The sequence below is a fragment of the Coenobita brevimanus genome, chromosome 85, assembly GCF_032717465.1.
Source record: "Coenobita brevimanus isolate Jiangsu-jjx chromosome 85, ASM3271746v2, whole genome shotgun sequence".
Classification (NCBI taxonomy): Eukaryota; Metazoa; Arthropoda; class Malacostraca; order Decapoda; family Coenobitidae; genus Coenobita; species Coenobita brevimanus.
The window spans coordinates 6,607,283-6,624,167 of record NC_137038.1 but is presented as its reverse complement, the minus strand read 5'-3'; the positions used below and the strand labels follow the sequence as shown (position 1 = coordinate 6,624,167).

Genomic DNA, 16,885 nt, shown 5'->3' with positions numbered 1-16,885 from the left:
TGCCAGCGTAATGAAGGGATGCGCTCTATATTCATTGTATGTTTAAAATGCATGTCCATATACTTAAACAGTCGCTAAGGTACCCCCAGAGTTATCAGATGAATAAATAAATAAATACTAAGCATAACAACGCAGGAAAACTTACCAATCCAGTACACACCCGACGCCTCCCACACCTCACATGTGACTGACTTGTCAGACTATCTTCCCCCCAGGGCTTCCATAAGCTCCGCTCATCTTACCCTAGAGTCAAGTCAGTTTTACCCTAAATTCCTATGTTTTACCCTAAATAGTAGGCAACACTGACTTTGATTATATATATATATATATATATATATATATATATATATATATATATATATACGGTATATGAATCTAAGAAAAAGGCAAATTGGATGAAATATGTAAAGAACTCCATATTTTCTATTTAAAGAAAACAAAAATACACTATTTAAGAAAAAGGCAAACTGGATGAAGTATGTAAAGAATTCCATATATTTGATTTAAAGAAAACAAAAACAAATAAAGTACGAGAAAACAAGTTTCTCTATGTTTTATTTCATTTCTATTAGATCTCTGGTTTAATCAGAACACTCATCTGAGCCAACCCGGCCTAACCGTTTCGGAATTAAACGTGGCGTGCAGTTTGAAACTTTAGAGTTTTGTGTTCATTTCTATATTAGGTTTGGGAAATATTCTTGATTTTCGACTGATTGTGACACATTTTTTTTGTGTGCATTTTGGCAAAAAATTACCCTAAAATTACCCTATGTTATGTATTACCCTAAACGCTACCCTAGAAGGGGTCTGATTACCCTAATTTAGGGTATTTTACCCTAAAATGGAAGCCCTGCTTCCCCCCCACCACTTTCCCCCCACCGCATTCCTTTCCCCCCCTCTCTCTCTCTGTCCAGCCCCTTTCCTCCACCCCCCCCCACCCTCGTCTGGACTTATATTTCCGTTAGCAATGGATCTCTACATCATTTTTTTTTCTTTCGCTTATATTCTACCTAATTTCTATCCCTTTCTCCCATTTTCATTTCCTCACTTCGTTCCATTCTGTTTCTCGAGTTTTGTTTTCTTCTTCCCCCCTCCCTCTCTCACCAGCCATACCCTCCACTGCCTTTCAATAATAAAAATTTTCTACCACAATACATATTATTTATTTCGTTTATTTTACTCCCCTTCTCTCTCACTCTTACCTTATTCACACATTTTTATTCACTTCTCCTGTCCCTGCTGCCCCATCTTTCCTCCATCTTCCCTCCAACTCTCTCCCACCCTACCTCCAGTCCTCCAGATCCTCTCTTCCTCCCTCTCTCCATCCCTCACTCTCCCCCTGCTTTTCTATCCTTGTCTTTAGCTGATATTTTTGTTATTTATTATAACCTACTCTATACCAAAGAGCCACGAAAGAGCCAACAGGGCTGCTGCTGTTTGCTTGCCCTTGTACTTCTCCCTCCCTCCCTTCCCCCTTCCCCTCCCTCCCTTCCCTCCCTCAACACGATTCGCAGCTCACACTGCTTTCATTAAAACTATAATATTTATCTACATATTTATATTTGTTTATTTTTAATGCTCTGATCAGTTTACTGTATTTAGAAGATTCTCATAGCAATAAAGGAGTTAATGAAGTCTACATCTAACCCAACCAATAGGAGCACTTAATGAAGCCTATACCTAACCCATCCATTTACAAGCACTTAGATGAAGCACTTAATGAAGCCTATACCTAACCCATCCTTTTAGAAGCACTTAGATGATACACTTAATGAAGTCTATACCTAACCCATCCATTTAGGAGCACTTAATGAAGCCTATACGTCCTTACTCATCCACTTACGAGCACTTAGATGAAGCACTTAAAGAATCATATACCTTACCCATCCATTTAGGAGCACTTAAATGAAGCACTTAATGAAGCCTATACCTTACCCAACCATTTATGAGCACTTAGATGATGCACTTAAGGAAGCCTATACCTTACCCAACCATTTGTGAGCATTTAATGAAGCACTGAATGAAGCCCGTACCTTACCCAACCATTAGGAGCACTTAGATGAAGCACTTAATGAAGCCTATGCCTTACCCAACCATTTAGGAGCACTTAATGATGCATTTCATGAAGCCTGTATCTAAGCCAACCATTAAGGAGCACTTAATGAAGCATATACTTGATCCATCCACACACAAACAAGCATTTAATGCCTATAACCGGTACCTGACCCATCCACTTAGAACCACTTAACCCTAAACAGGTGAAGTAAGGTATCAGAAACCCCAGTCCCCGAAATTTAATTTTTAAAAATATGAGCATAAGGTCTACAGATCTGTCTGTCTCAACCTTCCTGCCTAGTGAAGCTCTGCATGGGGATGATGGGGTCATAGCTGTACCTGGCTCTGATTTTGTTCTATAGGGCCACTGGGGTATGTCATACTCCAGTTTGCCTATAATGTTACCTCAATTTAGCTTTTTTTTTTTTTATTTGCTGTCTTTCTCCTTTTGTATACAGAAGGTCCCAACATCGGTCTACTGCAGGCCACCCAAGGAATCACGATATTACTTATCAGTTTTGCAAGATTTAATTTTAAAATTAGTATACCTAAAAATTAATCATTTTTCTGAAAACTTAAAAAAATTCTAAAATGCAGTATAGTCTCACGGAGGACAGCCCAACACCCCCACAAGGAGCCTATGGATAGGCAAATAGAGGGCGACCTGACTCCGGGCAACAGGGACACAAGTTCGCCGGGGCCGCGCGCCCCCATGACCCGGAGCTCGCCCGTCGCCATCATAGCCGGAAAGCGAGACTACCTTCCGGGCGAGCCGACCACCGACAACCACGGGGTGGGGCTATTACTCTAGCTCCAGTTAGCACCCCTGAGACGGCCGGTAGCTGCTCAACCCACCTACAGGAGACTGCCTGCAGCCACTCTGGAGGTAATAAGGAGACAGCCTGTACCTGCTCCCACCTTCGTCAGAAGACGGCCAGAAGCTGCTCTGAAGGTGCCCTATCAGAGACGGCCTGTAGCTGCTCGACCTTCCTACAGGAGACGGCCGATAGCTGCTCTGGAGGTAATAAGGAGACGGCCGGTAGCCGCTCCCACCTTCATCAGGAGACGCCCGGTAGCCGCTCTAAAGGTGCCCTCAATTCGGCCTGTAGCCGCTCCCTTCCCCAGGCCACAGCCAGTAGCCGGGCCCTACAGCAGGAGACAGCCGGTAGCCGCTCGTCGGTCAAATGCTGACTCCCCTACATGAGACTACGACCCCAAGGGAGGCCCCAGCCAGGAGGACTACTGGAGAGGCTCCGTGACCACCACCGGGCTCTTCTCACTACAGCCGGTCCCTGAGAGGCCTCACCTGACAGACCCCGACAGAGGCCGACACTGCAGCCCACTCCTGACGGCGTCCCCGACCACAGGAGACCGCAGCCCATGGGACCTCCAGACCACCCCCAGGACCCCCGGGCGGGTCATCCCTACACCCCGACGCCGGAGACCCCCATCAGGTGCCTGAGCGAGAGATTCAGGTAGCTGTTCGGCCCTAGCCCAGAGGGCCAGACTCCCGCCCCGAACCCCGAGAGCGCGGGATCCTTCGCCACCAGCAGCCCCGGACAAGAAAGGACACCCCTACACGTGATCCTGTGGCCCCTGAATACGGAGGCCCCCGGCGGAACTCAGCCCCGCCAGTAGTTAGGCTGAGTTGTTCCCGCCGCCCTTGTACCTGACCGCCACTACACCCAGTCCCGAAAGTGAGTGACAGTGAAACCACAGTGAAAGTGATACAGTGAAGCAAGGGCAGAACAGTGAATTATCAGAATATGGGAAGTCAGAAATAAAAGTGTCAGTGTTAGTGTAAAGGAAAGGTGGAATAAAGTAGCAGTGAGGCAGTGAATATGGCCAGGCAGCGGAATAAGTGTCTGTCTGAGTGAACACGCTACCATCTCAGTGATATAGCCTCACGCCGAGATCATACTGAGGTTCCAGTGCAATAACAATAACTAATGACACGACGGACAAACGAGTTAGACTGCCAACAGTGAATACAGTGCCATGGACCTAGTGAACAGAACTCCAACCGATAGATAAAACCTGGACTTCCCCTAAGTGATAGTATTCGGTCTCACTGCCCTAGGACTCCTAATCGTAGTGCTATTCACTTTACCTGATCTTGTACCGAATAGTATCCTGCGCGATACTAACACCCACAATCTAGGCCTAAGATTTATAATTGTTCAGTATAATTACTCTTGTGACATCTACCCGTTCCACTTGTAGAATTTAGCAATACATGTGTAAAGTTGTTGACTTGAGTTTTTGTGTCCTGCCTCTCTCTTATTTGTCTAAGCTCCAGTCTAGAAAGGGAACCCAGGTACACACTAGGCGTTAGAGGGGCGGGAAGCCGACCCTAAAACACCTAGCATTACAAATACAGTACTTTTTTTTTTTTTTTTACATTTGAACTTTATTTTTTCCAGCCCTATTTAAAGATAATGAGTTGAATTATTTGTGTATTGAAGCATTTTGAAATATCTCAAATGGAAGTATTTTTATTTTTTTCCTTGGGGTATGTCAGACCCCACTTTACCTAATATAGTATTAGTAACAAAAAAAAAAAAAAAAAAAACTTTACCTATCCAGAAGTACTCTCAGGCACAGGTGGTTTGTGTCGTTAGATTGTTTAACAAACTGTAAAGGCACTATGACACGAATCGGGTAAAAAAAAATACCAAACTATGTCACATCGGCAGAAAACTTGTGACCTCCTTTGTTCCACACGATGTGCATCGTGGTGAGTTGTACAGCATGGTATTTAACGACTCGATTGAAGTTTAATGAAGCCAATATCTAACCCAACCACTTAAACAATGAAGTACTTAAAGAAGCTTATATCTATCTCATCCACTCTGAACCACTTAATGAAGCCTATATGAAACCCATCCACTTAGAATCACTTAATGAAGTCTATATCTAACCCATCCACTTAGAACCACTTAACGAAGCCTATATCAAACCCATCCTGGACTGAACAAAATCGTCTGTTACTTGTAAATATAAAGGATGCGTCATCGTAGTGAAGGGGTTAATATCAACTCTGAGCCCTACCCGAGCTCGCCTTGATTAAATCCATTCTCGCGAGCATCAAGCAGGCCAAGAAAACTTTCGTCTGAAAAGACCTCACAAAACTAGTAAGATCGTCATACAAAACCATATTATGTTCAAACCATTAAGTTAAAATTAATGGGTACCCATGAAAACAATGAAATCACAGTCATCTACAGCATGCACGTCCATAAAACTCTGAAACTCTGGAAATACAAGAAAAACACACATAAAACATACCACACAGTTTCCCACAAGCTTCAGCTACCTGGTAATCCGTGGACTGTCGGGTTAAACGTCATACAAAGCCAGAATATGTAGGAGTTGGGGGACTAACAATGGAAAAGTACGTGTCGCCGAGAAGAATATGGCGTCTGCACCATCGACTACTCAAGCGGCCAAGCCCATAAACGCCCCTGAACTATAAACCAAAAATACTAGTTTTCAACAGATTTTCACTACCTTGTAATCTGTTCAAAAGGAGAAAAAAGTACAATCCTACAAACCTGTGGGTAACCGAGGGTCCGTGGACTGTTAGGTGACAAGTCGTTTGCATCGAGACTGTCTGCATCATCTCTGAAAGCCATGACATCCTCCCAAACTCTGGGGTAAAAAGACCAGGAAAAAAAAAAAAAAAAAAAAAACACCAGCAATATCACTGAGCTTCCTATTGGTTTTTCCTACTTTGAGAACCCCAGAAAACAGTCGCTGCGCTAACAAAAGTCACAAAGGAACAAAAATACTTACGGGAACCGCTAGTACTTTTCACCGTAGTCACGGATGGAAAACGTCTAGCAGGACTTCTTATTTTGGCATTTGAAACATTTAACAATTTATTGCATACCATGCATGCATTCATGCCAACGTTATTTAGACTTGACGACCATATGGGATAATATGAAGCTTAGTAAAGAAAATCATTAAGGAAGTGATAAACAGCTATCATATATGGCGGGAAATACAAACTAGCGCAAAGACCTTTTCCTTACCTATATAGTTATTTCTGTACATGGGTAATTAATAATCTCCTGTATATTACATATTCACTAATCAGTCTATACCAGTGTTACGATATGAATAACATAGAGAAGAATATTATGGGACAGTATGCAAGTAACATCGTCAAGAAAATGGTAATACTGTACTGCAATAGCATGACTACTTAACCTGCATTCCATTATTATAGTTTCATGGTTCATATGAGCCTTAAGCAACAATCACACATGGCTACACAGAAAATAGTACTTTCTCTATCTACTCTGTAAAATCATCATGTGAGGGAAATTCAAGCATTGTAAGTTTTTAACTTGATCTCTAAAATATGCCTTAGCTGAAAAACTTGTGTTGTGGTAGCCAAGAGCTTTTAACAATGGGGTGGCCAAAACTAATTAGGCTATGGGGTGGCCGAAAGAGCTCCTCAGATGCGTTGGGAATATTTCATAATAACTATCCAGAAGACTTTTCCCACTTCAGGACTGGGTGAGACAAGGTCGAGTGAGGATGAAAAAAAATGTGATTGTTTGAGAACTAACCAAAGTCTGCCTAATTAAATGGTCCACAGTCACATTCACTCACTACTCAAGCCTCCCGGAATCCTAACTCTACCTCACAGGTTAACATCCACACACATGTTTCACATTAACCCAGTGGCACTGACAAGGACCCTGCACATAGTGCTGTGCACCCTGGGTGGAACAACGCAGCTGTGACATCCACCCAGATACCACTGAGCTCTATAATATGAAAAGGCTATCTCCGCAGCGAGCGTGTAACTTTGATCGCCACATTGAAACACCTGCACTCGTTGGATCACTGTTCATACTGTTATGCTGGATGTTTTTAGACCGACTTCTCGTTCTAAAGACACCAGCGACTGAGCGGGGTCCTCTTTCTAGACCGGAAATAGAACACTTACAAAGGAACAGGGCATAAAAACTCGGCAGGACACCTTAACACATCTATTGTCTTAGTTCAGTTCCCTTACAATATACATACAAAGATACACTGAATATGGATGGGGTAAAGTGACAGGTTCATTAATATTAGCATAACATATCACATGGGCACAGTGTTTACACCTGAGTTAATACGCGAGATGATATCACATAGTCGTGGTGACACTGTTCATACGGTACACTCGGACTCTTGGACTGTAAGTGGGAGGTTGGTCTCTTGGCCACACACTAGTATATTACTCTGGTTCTGGAGCGCTTAGACATACACACAGCACTCTGGATAAACTGGAGTAGAGACCTTTATGGGTAGTGTTTCTGTCTCACTGTTTCTATATCACATACAGTCACTGTCACTGTTAAGTCTTTAGCACGACACTGGGGTCTGGAGGCGTCGTCACTGGGCTGCTGAGGTCTGGGCTTAACTGAGGTGGTGCCCGGAAGTGGGAGGGAGCCCTCCCGGGGGGCCTTCCTGCAGAAGGCACGGGACAGCTCTCAGGGGCGTCACGGCCCGGGCGCATGTCTGGTCTGGGGTGCAGGGAAGCCCTTTTCTGCTCGGGCCTCGACCTGGTGAGGGGCCCTCGGGACTGGGGCCAAACAGCGTCAGGAGTCAGGCCTGCCACTTCTTGCTCCTGGCGGAGGGCTGATGGTGTGTGAGGCCAGAGTGGTCCTGCCCTGGGGTCTGGGGACTGTCCCTGGAAGGAAGAGGACTGCGGTCGCTGCTGGGTGGGGGTGCCATCAGGGGTTAACTGCGGCACCTCACCCGTGGGGCATCCATCAGGATCTGGCATCGTCCACGGGTAGACTGAAGGGCGTGAACCCAGCCCTCAGTGACAGGACCTCGCCACCACTTCTGGAGCAGCAGCACCTCCACGGAACCACACCTGGAGGGAGAGATAGAAGGGCGTCCCATGCAGCCAAGGGGTGAGAGTGGGCCGTGCAAGGGACCTTCTCCTCCGGAAGAACCTTCGGGACTGTGGACGAAGGGCGTACAGTGGCCATCCCTTCCCCGACGCATACAGTGGCCGTCGTCACGGTTCCACAGCCCCTAGGGGTAGCAGCAGAAGGACATACAATGGCTGTTCCTTCCCCAATGAGTACAGTGGCCGTCGTTGTGGGGCTGCTCCCATAGGAGGAAGGGGCAGATGAGGGACGTACAGTGGCCGTTCCTTCCCCGGTAGGTACAGTGGCCGTCACCGCGGGTCTGCCTGCCCCACAAAAAGTAGCTGAGGGATGTACAGTGGCCATTCCCTCCCCGGTACGTACAGTGGCTGTTACCGCTGGGCTACTCCCGTAGGAGGCGGAGGAGGTGGATGAGGGATGTACAGTGGCTGTTCCCTCCCCGACACGTACAGTGGCCGTCGTCGCGGCTCCACTCCTCCTGCCCTTGCTTGTCGGTGTGCATACGGTCGTCGTCACACCGAGGCAGGCTCCAGTTGTGGCTGCAGCAGAAGGATGTACAGTGGCCGTTCCTTCCCCGAGGCGTACAGTGGCCGTCGTAGCGGAGCTGCAGGGGGAGACAGCTGAGGGACGTACAGTGGCCGTTCCCACCCCGGTACATACAGTGGCCGTTACCACGGCGCTGCCTGGGACTGTATCTGGAGCAGTCCCACCCCAGTTCTGATGAGGGCTGGTCTGGCTGAGAAGTAGTGTCGCATTCCTGCGACGTCGTGGTTGGGCAAGTTGAGGGGAAGAAGGACACAAGGTTGGGGGGCCCCAGCGCCCGTCTTGCTCTGGGCCAGCGCTGCACTCACCTGGCCCGCCATGGTGTCCTCCTGGGGTGGGGGTAGGGCTGCGGCTCCATAACGGGGTGGGGGGTCCGGCGGCAGGGACGCACATATTACATACCTTCCTGTTTCTGTTTCACTGTTCCTTACATAAGCTAAGCAGTGGGCCATGGCAATATATTTTGCGAATTCATTGGCTGATTTCAAAAGGCGTGGGCTTGGTGTAGTACATAAACGACATCAGCGCTGCCCTGGGCCCCTGGAGGCGGTTACACAAACCACACAGTGCAACCCATGAGAAAGCCTCTCCATACTGTAGAGCTCAGTGCCAGAAACTAAACCTCTCATGCACCTTGCTGTGGGATAGGACCCTGGTCTACCCTAACAAGGTTCTGTCTACAAAGGGAAACCAGTATCTCTAAACAGTGTATATACTGTATTGTATTGTACCTGTAGGACAGCCCCATAGAAGCATTGCTTACCTGAGTGCAATGCTTGAATATGATTGGTTTAGTAATTGGCATGCTTCACTAGGATTCTTCATTCTTTCCCCTTCCTTCTGTCTACGGGTGACTCTAAACTGAGTGACAAGCCGAGTGGTTTCCTGTTCACCAGGAAACCATTTACTGTGCTAGGTGGTAACTATATTACCAAAATAAGGCGCCTGGTGGTTTAGTGGGCAATTAATGCACTCCAATTGGATTGAGCCAGTGCAGGTTTGTATCCAAGGGATGGTTGGGGTTTATTTCTCATGTAATGCCACTCAGGGATGAGTGAGGCTGGTCACTCTCATTTCAAATGTCAGGGCCAACTTGCCTAGCTTAGTGCTCTTACACTCCTCATGGGGCAACACAGGATTGGATGATGGATGGATAGATGAACTACGATTGGTTTACGTCTAGCTAGACACGTGGACTTGAGGTAATGGTGGCACATATTACTTAAGGCAGTGGAAAAACTTCACATTCAAGGCTGCATCGACGAATTTCATATAATTTCTGCAATTTGCTGATGTTGCAAACTGTTGCTGCATGTTATGAATCTGCTATATACAGTAGGATCACACGATTTAGGAGAGTCCACTGTATATTAGTATGATGGGGTAATAATAGGTTAAAAAAAAAAAAAATTTGGTTCACATCAATACAAATTAAATGTTTCTGAGGTACGAAGTGAAAAGGTGGTATGGGGCACAAGGGCTTGAAAATGCAGATAAAACAAAGGTGATAGTATCTTGGGTTGGTGTTAGTACTGTCAAAGAAGAGGGAGAGTGGCTATGTGCGGTTTGCCACAAGGGCATGGGAAGTACGGTAATTCCATCATGTTCAGTGTTTGTAAGAAGTGGGTACATAGATATAGTGGTATCAGAGGCAGACTGTGAGATAATGCTGATTTCATGTGTGCGGTGTGTCGGGGAGACTACATGGAGCTTGTCATGCATGGAAGGACTGATCTTGCTGGCGAGCTGCTTACCTGAGACATGTTATGTGCTGGAGGTGGGGCTGAAGCTAGTTCTGTGGCTAGAGCAAGGAGTGGTTGGAAAAAGTTGAAGGAGCTGTTGCCTCTCCTGATGTTGAGAGGGCTCTCCATCTGTGCTAAAGGATCTTTGTATGTGGCATGTGTTAGGAGTGTAATGTTGTATGGCAGTGAGACCTGGGCAGTACAGGAAGAGGATATTCACATGCTCAAATATACAGGAATGAAAATGATTAGGTGGAGGTGCAAGGCCTGGGGGGACTAGGTTTACAATTTACAATGGATGAGTTAAGAGGATGGAAGGGACAGGGGGTATTGGTGTTGTGATGAGGAGAGGTAGATTGAGATGGTTCTGGCATGTGGAGAGGATGGGGGATGACAGTTGGGTAAAGAAAGTGAGCAGAGTGAACACTGGGGGCAGGGTTGCACAAGGCAGACTGAAAAGACTTGGGATGAGGTCACAGAGTGTGACCTCAAGGATAAGAGACTGAATAGGGAGACTGCCAGAGATCGAGCAGCATGCAGAGCCGCCATTAGGTGACCAGGGCTGATGCATGCAAGCATGTTAAAGTTTTTGTAAATGAAACAAAACATAGGAAGGCATCTGAATTTATCTTGAAACTTATTTTTCTACTCTCTCATCTGTAGTTGTGAACCATTATTGTTATACTGTATTTGACAGGCTGTGCAGAAGATGGAATATTCAAAGACTTACAGAATTACCCATAAAAAGGTACACAAATAACTAACATATGTCCAATAAGATGCCCATATTTTGCAAAATACAGAAGCTACAATGTGGTAGCTTAAAGGCAACAGTGATAATCAAGCATCTAATGAATTCTTTATTGAAATTCATGTGCATATTGTAAATGATGGCTATCAGCTTGGTTAAAAGTAATGAATGCCTTTTGATCTGTATAATCTTATACAAATAATGAAAAGTATATACTGTACAGTTCTCAAAAATTACCATAGTAGGAGTATTGTAAACTAAACAAATTAAATAGAAAAAAATGGATTTCATTATATTCACAGGAGCCACGCGCCAGACACTTGCCTCACTAAGAGATGCGTAAGTTATAAAAGAACTTACCATTAAACACACATGGTACAAAGACCTTTGATATCTCTAAAGTATAAAATTGACTTTCAGTAAATATAAACAGCATACAAGAGACAGGGACAGGGGAGATGAGGGCAGCAGTTGGTTATAAGTTTTTGCACTAGAAAACTTTGTCTCACACAATTTGTGTCCGTTGTTGACAAGATGGTGGGGGTCTGAACCACTTTCATTTACCTATTGCAGAGAGCCAAGCCAGAAGCATCCTGAATGTGACTGGAACACTAAATGAATTAAACATAAACAGCTTTATTGTACGAGAGACCTTAGAATATTTAGTTCGTTAATATAAACTGCAATACGCAATTTCATGTTTCAAATATGATTCCTTTGCTTACAAATGTTTACTCTCATGTTTTACAATTATACAAATGACCTAGAGTAACAAACACCAAGTTTAACCTATCAATGTTCCTATATATTGTCAGAATACTTGTGATGGACTGGTTTAGCTACATGTAACATTTCTGCGTCTTTTGATGTGCTCTGCTACATCTAACCCAAATACAAGTTTATATTCATCTACCAAATGCACCGTTGTGGAATATTGTCATGGTTGCTTCATTCTCTCGGGTGTGTTTTGATTCTGAGGCTAAATCAGAGTCAAAATATACTGTATAATAAATGCGGGTTCACTAACATACCACAGCACGACAGAAACTCATAGACACAAAGATAGGGAAACATGCTGAGGCAAAGAGTAAATTACAGTCTTAAGTCCTCTGTCCTCTAGTTCCAAGGAAAAGAAAACAGATCACACTCCTGGAACATCCTCTGCCTCAAACCAGGGCTATGATCAAACCTCATGTTCAAGCAAACTATAATTATGTATATACACTGTACAATAATACTACACTGCAAAATTTGAGAGCATGTTCTGAATTAAACTATTCTGACAGAATATTTTAAATATCTAATCTGTAGACCATATGAAAGCTGTAGTAGACAATGTAGCCATGAACATGAACTTTGCTGCCAGAGTTGAGGTGAGCAGTGAGTTTTGCATAATCAGTAAAAAATAGTAAACAAAGCTAGGGCTGTCACAAGCTTTTGTTCTGTGCCTGTAGTTTTATTTAACATTTCACCTTTTCTTTGGTTTCCAATGCTACAACAACTGTTTACATCCCTTCTTCCACAATTATCATCAGCCTATGTTACTACTTGTTATTAATTCTGCCAGTCAATGATTCAAGAATGATAAATATATTTTGCTCATAAACAACATAGTGAATGAAACAAATAAAATATAGTAAAGAGAAGGTAGTGAGCCAACAGTGATTACTGTTTGTTGGAAATAAAAAGAAAAAGCCTCATGAAACTTAAACGTATCTCATGGGCAAACTAAATCACAATGATGACATTATGCCAACAGAATGGAGACATGCATTTATACAATAATGTTCAAGCATTAAACTCATAAACTGAAAAGATGGAAAAAATTATAGGAAGAAGTGTGTACAATAAAACATTTCTAAACTGCCTTATAATGCACTGTTACACAACCAGAATTCAGCTTCATTTTTAATCTCCTGATGTACTGAGGCTGTGATTAATTCTATGCGGAAGGAGGAGATGGGATGAGATGGAATTACCCATCTGCATCAATCCCATAAATTGCACTTCCACTCATGTCCCCCAAGCACCAAAAGAACAGACACATTTATACTTATGGATCATTGCATATTTCACTTGACTTACAGTGTAGAGGACAGCAGGAGGGCTAAGGGAGGGTTGAGGGAGCTAGAAACCTTCCATACCTCAAGTTGAATATGACATCTCCCACAGATTTACAACAAACTAGTTATACCAGGAATGCAGTCCTTTGATGTACATAATTATTTCATCTACTACTGTAACTTCTTTATTGCTAAGAAAAAAATAAAATAAAACAAAATAGTACAGTATGTAACTGGAATGACATGTGAAAGCAGTGACTACCATCAATCCAAAACAATTTTTTCCATCTTCCTTTTTCAGCAAACTCTCAACCAGGGAAATGCAAATATTCTTCTAATGCCTTCTTCTTATGAAAGTCAGGGGAGTACTTGGAGTAACTGTGGGGAAAAAATGGCAAACTTTCATCGTCTGCTCATCCAAAAAGGCACTGGCCAAAGTTTGACTGTAAGGAAGTGTACACAGGAATGGCTGACCCTAGTGATGAACCTGCAGCCTGGATCAACATTTTTTAGATAAACAGGAAGATCTGACCTTAGGTCAATGTTTTTAACCTTTTTGCTGCTGCTGGTGCACTTGGATGTTTTGTTCAAGCTAACACCTGATGATTATGTGGCAGGTAATTATGTCATCATCATCATCCAGACCTCCTTTCCCACCCTAGGGAAGGGTGATTATGTTCAACTGACAAAAATCTTTGCAGCCAAAGGACTCAGAAACATCTTAGTAACCCTTTCACTGCTACTGGTATACCTAGGAATTCTATTTGGGTTACACCAAACAATTTTATTCAGCTGAGGGGAAATCCTTGCAGTTAAAGGGTTAAAGACCTGTGGCTTGAAATCAGTAACCCACACCAGCTTAACTGTTTGTTGTCAGAATTAATGACCCCAGGCAACCTCAACTCTGGTTAATCTTTATTTTGCCCACTTTTCTTGATTAGGGTCAACCTTCCCTCTGTGCTCAGCCTCACAAGACTGCAGGGTGTGGGAAGCAAGGGAAGGACACAAGAGGCATAAAACTGTGAAGCTTTGAACAGAAATGTTAACATATGAGAGAAGAAAAGATGGAGTAGTAATAGTATGCTAAAGTATGAAATAAGTACAAAATATAAACAAGAGGCACATTCTTATGAACAAAGTCTTACGCATAAAAAAAAATATTCTCAGAAGTTTACAGCAATGACTAAATAGACAAAAATTTTACAAGTGAAATCCTATTAAACACTAATAACAATGCTATAAAGAGAATGAGACCTGATGCACAGGGCCATACAAAATGAACTGCTGGGCCATTATCAAAATAAAAACAAATGAAAAAGGAAATCATAAAGAGTGGACTTATATATCAATAAATGGGACAATCATGAGGCTAAATACATAAAAGAAAACACCTTTGCAAAGTAAAAATATACACTCCATGGGATGTGGAGGAACCAAGGGGACCAGAAAAGGTGGTCAGCAGACAAGCCACCCAGCATTATAGTCCGAGGATGTCCAAACAACTGTTTTCTTCCACCAGACTGCGACATTTATATTTTCAAAAAATTTTTCACTATCAAACACATACTTGTCCCCTGCTTCCACAGGTATGCTTTCAGAATACATTACGAGGCATAAATCAGTACAGCACGATATTGGTTCAGCTGACAGGATATAAGAAGTGTATAGTATAATAAGGTATATCTACCTGGCAGTGCAATGTCCCATCCTGCCAATTACACTGGAATTGATTGCACATTATCTTTCCTCACTTTCACTGCTTACAACACAAAATCATCTGCCACCATTGAGCAAGGTATAAAACAGCTGAAAATTCTTGTAATGGAAAAACGACATAGATTTACAATGTCTCCTTTCACTCAATTACCGAAACCTATCAGCATATATATAATATATATATTTATATGTATAAAAAAAGCTGTCCAATCATTTTGCATTGCTTTACATTGGTTGCAAAATACAGTATTCACTTTCTTGATATAAGCCAAAGAAGAGCGGCGGAAGATTCACCAACCCAAAAAACTGTGCGGGAAGATCGGTTATGTGTTGACACCTTGGCTCAGTCTGTGTGCATGGCTCAGTTGTATCACTACCAGTCTACAGCAGTGACTGGGTGACAACTGACGAGCAAGAGAGCAAGGATTCTTCTCACAACAAACTGCAAAAGCAACAGTTCTCCCACAGAGCAAGGATTCTTCTAACACCACTGCAAAAACAAAATGTTCATTTCATGCACTTTACTGTATATGATTTAAAAAAAAAAAAATAATAAAAAAAAAAAAAAATAAAATAAACAACCTTTTTAGTGCTATTCTGTCCCACCTTGAAAATGAGCACACATCCTGTTTGCCATTCTACTGACTAAAAGCGGGAGATTGCACACCTTTCTCGCAAATTAATGAGGCTAAAGAAGAGCAATCACAGAAAGGCCAACTTTTCAACACCAGAGGATGAGTAAATTCCTGCAGTCCTCTTTTTGAGTACAGATGAAGGGTAACACCTCTTCATCATCTATTGCAAACAAGTTGAAGAGTAAGATGATGGGGCAGTGGTTGAACAAATGCAAATCTTTGTTTCATTCACCCTGACTAAAATGATGGACTGATATGCTCCTCTTCCTTCCACGTACTGCTGATTCAACAAGTGATTCGCTCCTTCCTTTTTCCTGTCTGGCTGTATCTAATGAAGCAAGTGGTATGCTCCTCTTTCTCCTCAAAAGCAGATCCATCCATCTACGAGGTGATTGGTCCTTCCCTTCTCTCTGCTTCAGCATTCTTATGCAATAAAAAGGTGATATGCACCTTCTCCTTCCTCCTACAGCATATCCATCCAAGATGAAGGCGATGGGTTGTCTTGGTTGAATGCATTGTTGATGCAGGCAGGTAGGGAAGGCAAACGAGTGGGATGAGAAGAGGTGATGGTCAGGAAAGAAGTCTGAGAAGGGTAATGGAAGGGGGCAAAGGGGAGTTGCATTATAATGGTGGAAGGAAGGGCTGAAGTGGTAGTGAGGGTGAGGGAAGGCTAAATGGTGGGGTGAAGGAAGACAGTCTCCCTCAGGTCACTACAGCCTACCAGTTGGCCATCCCTGGCTTGTTCAATGTCATAAAGTAAATTTGGCACGAAGAGCCGCCCTTAGCTGATGAGAAGAACACCTGTGGAGGAAAGAACAGCTTGTCATTTCATCCCATTCCAGGTGAATTCAAAGTGACATGAATAAAAACTAATTCATCAATATGTGTTTAATATGTTCCGAAATATCATAACATATTCCATACAACTGGTACTGCAAGCTGGGGGAAACTTGCAAATCAGCTTTGAAGATAACAATGGAACTTTTGTGAGCAATGTTTGTGCAAATTAATGTTGAGTGAGAGAGAGAGAGAGAGAGAGAGAGAGAGAGAGAGAGAGAGAGAGAGAGAGAGGACATATAACAAAGACTTTTAGATATGTCACATCCATCCATATATCCAATTTTTCACTGTCCCATCAGGAGTGTAGGGGCCCTGGACTAGGCTCCTGAATCAAAACCTTTAAGATTTTCACTAATTTGTATTTTAATATAAAACTCTCCCCATTCTAAGATGTCAGTTTTCACCAAGTCTTTCTACTTATATATTTTTGGTCTTTAATTATTGACTGGGGATAAGAGACACCTATAACCAACAACAGATATCCCATTATCAACAAACCTGGTTACCACGGCTCATTATTTTCTCCCTTTTTTGCCCATGTGGTGGACACATAGGGATACTTAGGTTTTCAGAAAAATATATATCTTTTAAAATTTATATTTGTACAAACATGCTCAAAGGTATATGGAGAGGATGA

At 43.1% G+C, this 16,885-nt stretch overlaps 1 protein-coding gene across 1 annotated transcript in view; it reads right to left on the bottom strand.

Moving 5' to 3' along the window:
• Window positions 1-10,930: 10,930 nt before the first annotated feature.
• Window positions 10,931-16,885, bottom strand: part of msn (serine/threonine-protein kinase msn) — a 247,468-nt gene continuing 241,513 nt past the window's right edge. Inside the window, exon 25 of the mRNA XM_080280525.1 lies at window positions 10,931-16,209. Coding sequence (XP_080136651.1) covers window positions 16,126-16,209 — 84 coding nt within the window. The 3' untranslated portion in view covers window positions 10,931-16,125. The remainder of the gene's footprint in view (window positions 16,210-16,885) is intronic.